Consider the following 9269-nt stretch of genomic DNA (forward strand, 5'->3'; position numbering starts at 1 on the left):
TTCTTTTTTTTCTTTTTTTTTTGTCTACTTTTCTTACTTTCACATACAGGTTTGCTACTATCATCTTGATCATAAAGAAACCAAATGCAAACCACCTTGTAATCGTGACTTATTGAATCAAAGCCAAAGCCAAATATATGTTCAAAATAACCAGGACAAGATTGGGTTAGCTTGAGAAGATCTGGTGGAAGAGGTCTGAACTCTCTTGTAGCTGGGTTCCACAGAGCCATATGTGAATCTTTGAGCAAGAAAAATAAGCCATCAACTGTACTCGAATCTGTAAATTATTAGGCTTTTCAGGAATCAAACCGGGTAATATTTTATCGGGCAAAACATGAATAGTGGTGCCGGATTGTGAGAGATCATCGCCATAAATAGCTATTAAGAAACGGGTAGGGTTTCCCTTGTGATGAAGGTGTTTTCTAACAAAAAAAGAGCTTGTAATAAGAGAGTACCAGTTCTTTCCTGCACACACATTTGAATCGTAAAAGAGATTTCACGGGCAAAAATCTCTGTTACCAAATCATCAGGCCAATTAGAATACTCCATGAGATAAGAGTTACGGAGGTACAAGAATACGAGATATTCTATCTATTTATAGAGTTGTCTAAGACGGCTGATTTTCTTTCTTCACATGGATTAATTATAGTAGTATTGTATTAGGACAGGCAACAACGAGCCGTACATATCAACTAAGGGTCTAAAACTAATGTGAAGGAAATATTATACTTAGACTAACTATTTTATTAAGTCCTTACTAAATGTGTAAACACAAAATAACCACCAATCACCATGATCGTGTTAGCGTTTGGTCTGATTTTTTTATCATATTTGAATTATTTTTTTTAAAGGAATGGCAAAATATTCACCGTAATATTATTTACTTTTTCTGAAAATAAAATATAAATCTCTTTTATATTTGACTAATTATTTTTCATGGAGGAAAAAGTTTTGTACTTCTACAATATAAGTAGATAATTTTTCCATAATGTAGTCCTTTAGGATTGAAGAGTCATATTTAGGGAAGAATTTATTCTTTTGATATTTATTTCTGCCGTCTTTCTTGTCGTAGATGTCCATCTCCTTCCTCCCATATGAATATAGGTCAATTGACCAAACCATGTTATGTTACAATATTCTCTTTTGGTATATTTCTGTATTTCGTTATCTCATTGATCATCGTTCAAGGTTATTTTGTTTGTTTCTGCTTTGATCCCAATTGGTAGGATTTTCAATAACAAGGCAATCTCCACCTGAGCTATGGACATATTATTATAAAGTAAGAAATTTAAAATGATATGTTGATCGATAAAAATATTTTTAAATGCTTGCTTGAAGTCGGAGGTTTACCGAAAACAACTTCTCTACCTGCATAAGGTAGGGGTAAGGTTGTGCATATAATACCCTCCCCAAACTCCCTATTTGTGGGATACACTGCTTTTTTTGTTGTTATTGTTGTAGGCGGCATTGATTGAATTCTAGCTAGAACTTATCTTTGGCAGGGACATCCGTTTTAACTCTTAACCCAAAACCATTAGGGTTTTCTTTTGTTAAGTTGTGTTCACTTCACATGCATAAAAGCTATAACAAACATTTCACCATCTTATCCCTTTTCTTATTATACTTCGATGCATTTGCGAGTATTCCAAAAAGGGCTTTCTCTAAACCATCTTGGCTTTCTCGTCCTTCTCTAAACCAAGAATGAGACGAATTGAATTTTGGAACAGTTGTTTTACAGCTTGAAAATTACATCTGATCATGACTTTGATTTAGAAAATAATACAAATGTGATCCGTGTAACTCTTTTCCTCGCCTGCAGGTGACTTCCAGAAGACTTCTACAGACAAAGTTCTAACTTCATTGGAGAAAAATGCCTTCCAACTCGATCCTGATAGCAGAATAAAACTACTAAGGGGACAAGGAAAAGTAGGAAATTTGAACTAAAAAGGCAATCATCTAGCACATGATATATTCTTCGAGAAAATCATGCGGCAAATAAACAGTTAGAAAGAAGCCAGTGAAAGCAAAATTCCAGAATGTGGAGAAAAAGGAACCCTCGCATTCTTTTGGATAAGTAAATCGACCCAATGTTTTGAATACGTGATTTTACATTGTGGTATAAAGCAGAAATAGACAACAGAAACTCCTGTTTTGGGGAGTAAAGTAGGACAACAGAAGTACCTCAATACTAGATCCCAGCTCAATCCTTGTATTTCATTGTTTCTTTCTCGAAACCAATAGTAGGAAATTGTTTTGCATAGTCCTCAACGTCCTGCCTTAGCCTGGCAATCTCAGATTGAATTTTGGAGTCTGAACTCAAAGTTTCCACAAAGTCCTTCAACTTTGTTCCTATGTTTATTAGAAACCAATGCTCGTAAGTAACATTGTGAAATTTTTAAAATATAGTATATGATAAGGGGAACTGATGTATTCAGAAATTCATAAGATGAAAATCACCAAACCTTGGGTCTCAGCCTTGACCTTAAGGGCCAACTTCACAGCAGCATCAAAAAATTCAGCCACTTTCACAAAATCCTCCTCAATAAATCCCCTAGAAGTCAGAGCTGGGGTTCCTGGATCACAGCATGAGAAGGGGTAAATTGACTTACATAATTGCTGCTACATGTATGTCACCCTATCATGGGAATAACTTTCTGCTCTATTTACTCATTTTAATTAGTGCTTTTAATTTCACATTACAAGAATAATTAGTTAATACAAAGATATAGCCAAAAGAATATTAAAAGGTTTTCTATTAATTCATGAAAAGCCGAAAACTAAATTTTCCAGTTATGTAAGCAATCATAAATAGGGAAAAATAAGTTCTTTACCCATGCGAATGCCACCAGGCACCATGGCGGATACATCACCGGGCACAGTGTTTTTATTGGCTGCAATATGCACAGACTCTAAAACCTTCTCAACCCTAGAGCCATCAATACCCTGAAGAAGATATTTACCGAATGGACCATGTCAGCCGGTGACAAATCATAAATAATGTAATGACAGGCACATATCAGGAGAAGTTCTCCATTGGCGTATTCGAGGCTGGTCAATTGTACTAGAGGTGGCTCCCATGTTAGATATCAGGGTTGGACTTCCAAATTGGAATGCACAAATTTGTCTACATTTGACCAGTTTCTTTAGTGAAGATTTTGCAAATATACACAGCTCTCAAAAAAAGTACCTATTCTTTGAGGTCTCTGTTGGCAAAACTATCCGCAATTTGAATTACAGGACAGTAAGCTCTCATAATCAGTTCAAAATGAACAAAGGTAAATAGATTATTTATGTACCTTATTTCTTAAGTTTACTAAAACCAGATGATTCTCAGTTCCACCAGACACAAGATCATATCCGTTCGCCAGCAAACTCTGCAAAATATGGTGATGAGAAATAAAGACATGCAACAAAAGCATCAAATAACCTCCCTCTCCAGGAGAAATGATCATACACTAAGCTATATGAGTAAGGACGCAGTACCTCAGCAAACTTGGAGCAATTGCTAAGAACTTGCTCTTGGTATGCCTTGTATTCCGGTGTCATGACCTAGATAACGTACAAAGAGATGTTATATACAATTACGCCTTGTAAGGAAAACCTGTGAACATTGGAAACAAACACAGAAGACAAATTACTTACTTGTTTCAGAGCAACGGCTAAGCCAGAAATTGTGTGATTATGGGGACCCCCTTGAAGTCCGGGAAAAACAGCTTGGTTGATTTTATCTTCATAGTCATACATCACCTGCAGAATGACGCTCGGACTATTACTATCTCATTACAGTTTATCTCTTATTCATTCAAAGAAAATGAGATACTAATCGCTATCATATTTCAACAATGGGATTTTTGTGCTTTTCGTCCAATCTTTTGTGTTAACTCCGATTTTATATTCTTAAAGGATAGAGATTAAGGGTTTGACCTTTGATTCATTTGAAAAAAGCCAATTTAATCAAGCACAGAGAGAAATTTAACCAATATTTGAGACCCCAACAAGTGTCTTATGCCCTTTGACCCATTGGCTATCCCCAGCGTAGCTCCTTGAAACACTTAAACCATGCAAACTATTTATACCCTCCACAAACACTCAAAACCACCTTGCACTATAGTCCATTATGATGCAGCGGTTGCAGATGGTCTTTTAACAGTCTACAGAACAAGGTAATAGCGGGTTAATGGACGTACATGAGTTTATGGTGTGTCAAAGGGGGTAGGTTTACGAGGTCAAAGGAGAATCTGCGGGTTGAGGCCAACAGAGGTTGGTGGAGCCCATTGTATTTTGTTGATACTGCGTATTAACAAAATCTTACCTTATCAAAAAAAAAAAAGTTGGTGGAACTCATTACATAAGCCAAAGGTTAATGTGCTGGACATGGTAACAGGAGAAGTAAACAAACAAGTTACAAGGACGGACCAACTACAAATTGTCACTTCCTAGATTTCAGTTCCAAAGAGTATCGATACTAAGTTCTGCATGTTATTTAACTTCAGGTCAAACTCACTTCTTTTCCTTGTTTGTTTATCTCCTTCAGCCCTTTTCTGAAAAAGATCATTGCCCCACGTGGACCACGAAGTGACTTGTGAGTTGTGGTAGTAACAACATCTGCATACTCAAAAGGAGAAGGAATGACTCCAGCAGCAACCAAGCCACTGATATGTGCCATGTCCGCCAAGAGAACAGCTTTTTGCTTGTCACATACCTTTCAATCACTCAAAATACAGCTATCTTAAAAAAGTTGGAAAATATAGTAATGGGAACAGGCACCAAAAGGTTTATTAGCTTACCTTGCGGATACGTGCATAATCATATAAGCGAGCATAAGCACTTGCACCAGCAACAATTAACTTTGGTCGAAAGAGTACTGCACTTTTCTCCAGCTGGGGAAATGGAAATTAAACAACAGTGAGTTGAAGAAAATAACGAGACTAAAAGCCCGGGGGAAGACAAAAAGAGGGAAAGGAATCCAGGTAGCAGCTTAGATTTGTAAACACCAATACGTGTTCTTTTTTCCCCAGACAAGACTAGCATAAACATCTGTGGTATGAAGGCACCTGTTCCTACAGTACTCCTAGCTCAACAGCCTACACTTTCGAGCCGAAACAGCAAGAACATACCTATCTCATTTCCCCAATATTGTTTATTGAACATGCTTAGAAGCTATAATAGAGTCTGCGCCATGTGGACACTGACATTGCAAAACATGCCAAAGCATATGAAGTAGGAACAATTTTTGAACTAAAAGTGATGTTCTATTGTTTGCAAATTCTATGATGTTGCAACCAAGAAATCAGTGCATGTAGCCTATTACACAGGAATGACAAAAGATACTTTTGGCTTTTTTATATTTTTTGAGTCGATGACTTCTGAAACTAGTAATTCATAAGTCGCCAAAAAGGTGCAGCGAGACACAAGAAAAAGAATTGCTCGTATCTTAAATCATTCCCAATTAACAAGACAAGTAACAGGTTACCTGATCATAGTCAATATAACCTGTGCTCTCATCCAATCTGTATGGCATGGTCTCGAAAAAGATAGACACAGCAGAAATTTTCTTTGTGTCGGTCTGCATAGCATAAATAGAAATAAGGACATTGCAGGGAAATAAAGATGACAGCGAAATACTCAGAGATACTAATTCAAGAGAACAGAACCTGATAACCATGTGAGAGATGTCCACCATGAGGAAGATCGAGTGCCATAATTCTCTCATGAGGCTTTAATAAAGCGGTGTACACTTGAAAGTTTGAAGGGGATCCAGACAGCGACTGAACGTTGACTGCAGCAAAATTCATCAAATATTTAGCATAAAAACTATTAGCATAAGCCTATAGATAAAGAATAGAGCCATAATACGTTCTGTTCACATCTAATGATCCACTCAGAATGAAGTTTTCTGCACGGTGTAATTACCTCCCCATTTGGCGGGATCCAAGTTAAAAACTTCTAATGCACGTTTTTGACACAATCTCTCTGCCATGTCAATGTACCTGTGTAGGACAATAAGGATACTTGGTAACTCTTCCCAATGATATTCAGTTAGCAACAAATGATAGCCAGAATGAACTTGCTGATCAGCCAGAAAGCAATTTTATCAACGTCACAACAGCTTAGATTACTCCAACTCAATCAGAGAATAAAAGCAATTTGAACATACTCATTTCCTCCATAGTATCTAGCACCAGGATAGCCTTCACTGTATTTGTTGGTCATTACTGATCCAACTGCTTGCATCACTGACAATGACGTAAAATTCTCTGAAGGGATAAGCTCAAGACCCTACAAATTAATTGTTCATACATATAAAAAAACAAACTTTTAACGTACCAGATGCTTGTAAAAAGTACTCTTTTTATTTCCAACTTATATGACGTATTTCCCCTTTTGAGACTTAACAAAATCTTAGATACAGTTCTATTTCTATACAACTTTCAAAATTCAAATTCATTAAGCTAATCAACTTTTAAAATTTAATTTCATGTTTTCTCCACTAAACTAATTTTTAAGTACTAGTTTAAGATTTTCCTCCACAGGAGTATACAATTAGTGATAACATATACCAAATACGATTACGAACCTTCCATTGCCTAGCTTTCTCATGCTCAATGATGTCGGCGATCTCTGGATCGATATCCTCAAGTGGCGCATTCAGCTGCTTTATCCACTGATAACCAAATAACCATGAGCAAACATGAAAAGCACAACATATTTATTGAAGACACAGATTGTTACTGCATTTGAAACTTATAAAAATCAAAGATCCACAACAACAAAAAAGCGCATTTGAAAATGAAAAGGCGGATATGTATTATGATTCGATTTACTAACAGTAACACGCGGATCCTCCCTTTCACGAATTGCTTGATTAGGCAGAGACGACTGTTGTTGACAAAAATAAAAAAAAAAAATAAGCAAAATGAATATCGCAGCTTTGGAAATCAATAACAAAATATTAATGGATGACTATACTCTACCATGTAATAGAGGGAAGAGCCATTGGAAAAAGGACGAGGAAGCTTAATGGAGGAACCACAAGAGAGTTTACGAAGAGCCATAGCCATAGCCATTGCCATTTTTTTTACTCTGTAATTTGGCCCTTTCCGCTCTACGAGAGATGCGAGCTTTTTCGTTTTGGTTTTTGGGTTGGTGTGTTAGGACCCTGGCCGGGGGATTTTTTTTTGGGGGGGGGGGGGGGGGGGTTATGTGGGTGGTTGAAGATCGTGACACTGCTTAGTGGTTTGGTGAGTTTGCTTTGCTTTTTGAACAAAGGTGTCACTTCAATTTTTTGTTGTAATAATAACAATAAAGTTAGTAAAAAATTAATTTTTTCTAAATATAGGAATCTTTTCTATTAAATAAAATAAAAACTGAGAGATGGAACAGAGTTGTTCTGAGGAAACGTCAGCAGTTAATCATCTCAAGGTGCATGGAAGTTGGTGAACTGATCCGATCGTCATTGGAAATTATATTTAAAGAAAATAAAAAAGAAAGGCGAGCCTTCATATATTTCTTTTTCTTTTTCTGCTATATATTTTTTAAAGGCAAACAAAGAAAAGAAAAACTTCAAGTTGTGTTCACTCTAATAAAAACAATTCTAAATTTTTTATTTCTATTATTATGATGGATTTACCTCTTTCGTATTAGACCAAGGCAGTCCTATTGAGTATACAAATAAATAAAGTAGAAATACAAAGCTAAAGTTGTGGATATCCACTCTCTGGCCTCTGCCAAACGAAGGATTAATAAAGAGCAAGTTCCACATTTAGCTGTTCGATTAAAATAATTATATTCTCTAGTCAATAAATATACATTATGTATTAATTGTACACGATATATGTATTTATCAGCTATTATTTTTTAGAGTGGCTATACAGTGTAGTTTTTTCATAATAAAACTATAAATTACTCCGGTGAGCTTCAAGGGAAAATGACATTATATAGCCGCTCTCAAGATAATAGTCAAATATATATATATATATATATATATATATATATATATATATATATATATATATATATTTTTCTGCAGGTTATATATAAAAATATATAAATTTTATACACTTTTATCGTTACAAAATGTAAATATTTTCGGCCGCAAGCTAAAAGTAATATTTGCCCGATATTCAAATCATTCAATTTGGGCCCAATGATTATCCTCGTATTCGAGGCCCAGAGTTTGGTTTGTCTTGTTTGCGGGGTAGCCCAATAGTTTTTTTGGACCTCATATACGGCTCGTAAGAGTTGGCCTGCAGAAAAGTGTAGAAGTAATAGAAATAGAGTGCAGTTTCCTTTTTGTTCTTTTTATTTCTGCGAAAGTCAAACTAAAATTCTGTAAAATGTAATACTACACCAAAACATAATCCTCGTTTGGTTTCATTGGAAATCAAGTTATTTCTTGCAGATTGTTATTTAGCTTTGAGCATCACCAAATTCTCTCCAAAATCATAATATGATTATTAATCTTGTATTTATCCATTCTTTTTATTTCTTTCTAATTTTGGGAGTAGGGTGGTTCGATGAGTAGAGGCCATGAGAGAAAGGTCTTTGATTGGATTCAAATTCTGTATCTAATTTCATACGGATATAAAAGTTCCAATCACTATATTTTAATTACAACCCTCATATATTTTAACTCGGTCGATATACAGCTTGAATTCTGTTCATAACACTAAAGAAGGATAAAATAAACCAAACCACCTACAATGGAATTTGCATCAGCCTCTTCTTCTCAAGAAAATTTTATTTTGTGTCTCACATGCCAGTTCATACTTATATGAGGCTCTCTTATTACTTGACAATTGGATTCATGGGTCCTTTTTAAGATGCTTAAACTAAGGACCAAAATAAGTAATATAATAATAATAATAATAATAATAATAATAACAATAATGGTAATAAAATATTTGCAAATGAGAAGTTTAACGTCTACAGCAGGTTGCTTTTTTTCCCCTCGATCGGCACTTGAAATCAATTCACTTGTGTTGAAGCAAAAGAATAGCAAAATAAACTTTTTACTCAAGGAACGATTTGAACTTTGAGCAGTATTGAGGTAAGACTTTAATGTTTTAGAGTTGTATTTAATCAACTACGTAATTTTTAAGTGTACACTAAATTTGGAGAATGACAATACTTTTTATATATTTATTATTATTTATGTGTAAATAAACTTTCTCAGTCAAATAGACTCTAAACTAGTCACATTCCAAAGAAAAAATAAAAGGAACCTGCTGTAAACATTTAGCTTCTCATTCCATAAATTTATTATTATT

General features: G+C 35.1%; 1 protein-coding gene across 1 annotated transcript; it reads right to left on the reverse strand.

Moving 5' to 3' along the window:
- Window positions 1-1593: 1593 nt before the first annotated feature.
- Window positions 1594-7160, reverse strand: LOC107771579 (serine hydroxymethyltransferase, mitochondrial). Its single transcript, XM_016590985.2, has 16 exons — window positions 6975-7160; window positions 6829-6879; window positions 6578-6664; window positions 6158-6279; window positions 5914-5990; window positions 5655-5779; window positions 5474-5566; window positions 4788-4880; window positions 4505-4702; window positions 3643-3747; window positions 3484-3549; window positions 3297-3374; window positions 2832-2943; window positions 2463-2573; window positions 2182-2349; window positions 1594-1888 (listed from the first exon to the last, which is right to left on the reverse strand). Exons 1-15 carry the CDS (start codon window positions 7071-7073, stop codon window positions 2201-2203), a joined length of 1566 nt encoding a protein of 521 aa, XP_016446471.1. The 5' UTR covers window positions 7074-7160; the 3' UTR covers window positions 1594-1888; window positions 2182-2200.
- Between the last annotated feature and the right edge of the window lie 2109 nt (window positions 7161-9269).

This window comes from Nicotiana tabacum, chromosome 12 (genome assembly GCF_000715075.1).
Source record: "Nicotiana tabacum cultivar K326 chromosome 12, ASM71507v2, whole genome shotgun sequence".
NCBI lineage: Eukaryota > Viridiplantae > Streptophyta > Magnoliopsida > Solanales > Solanaceae > Nicotiana > Nicotiana tabacum.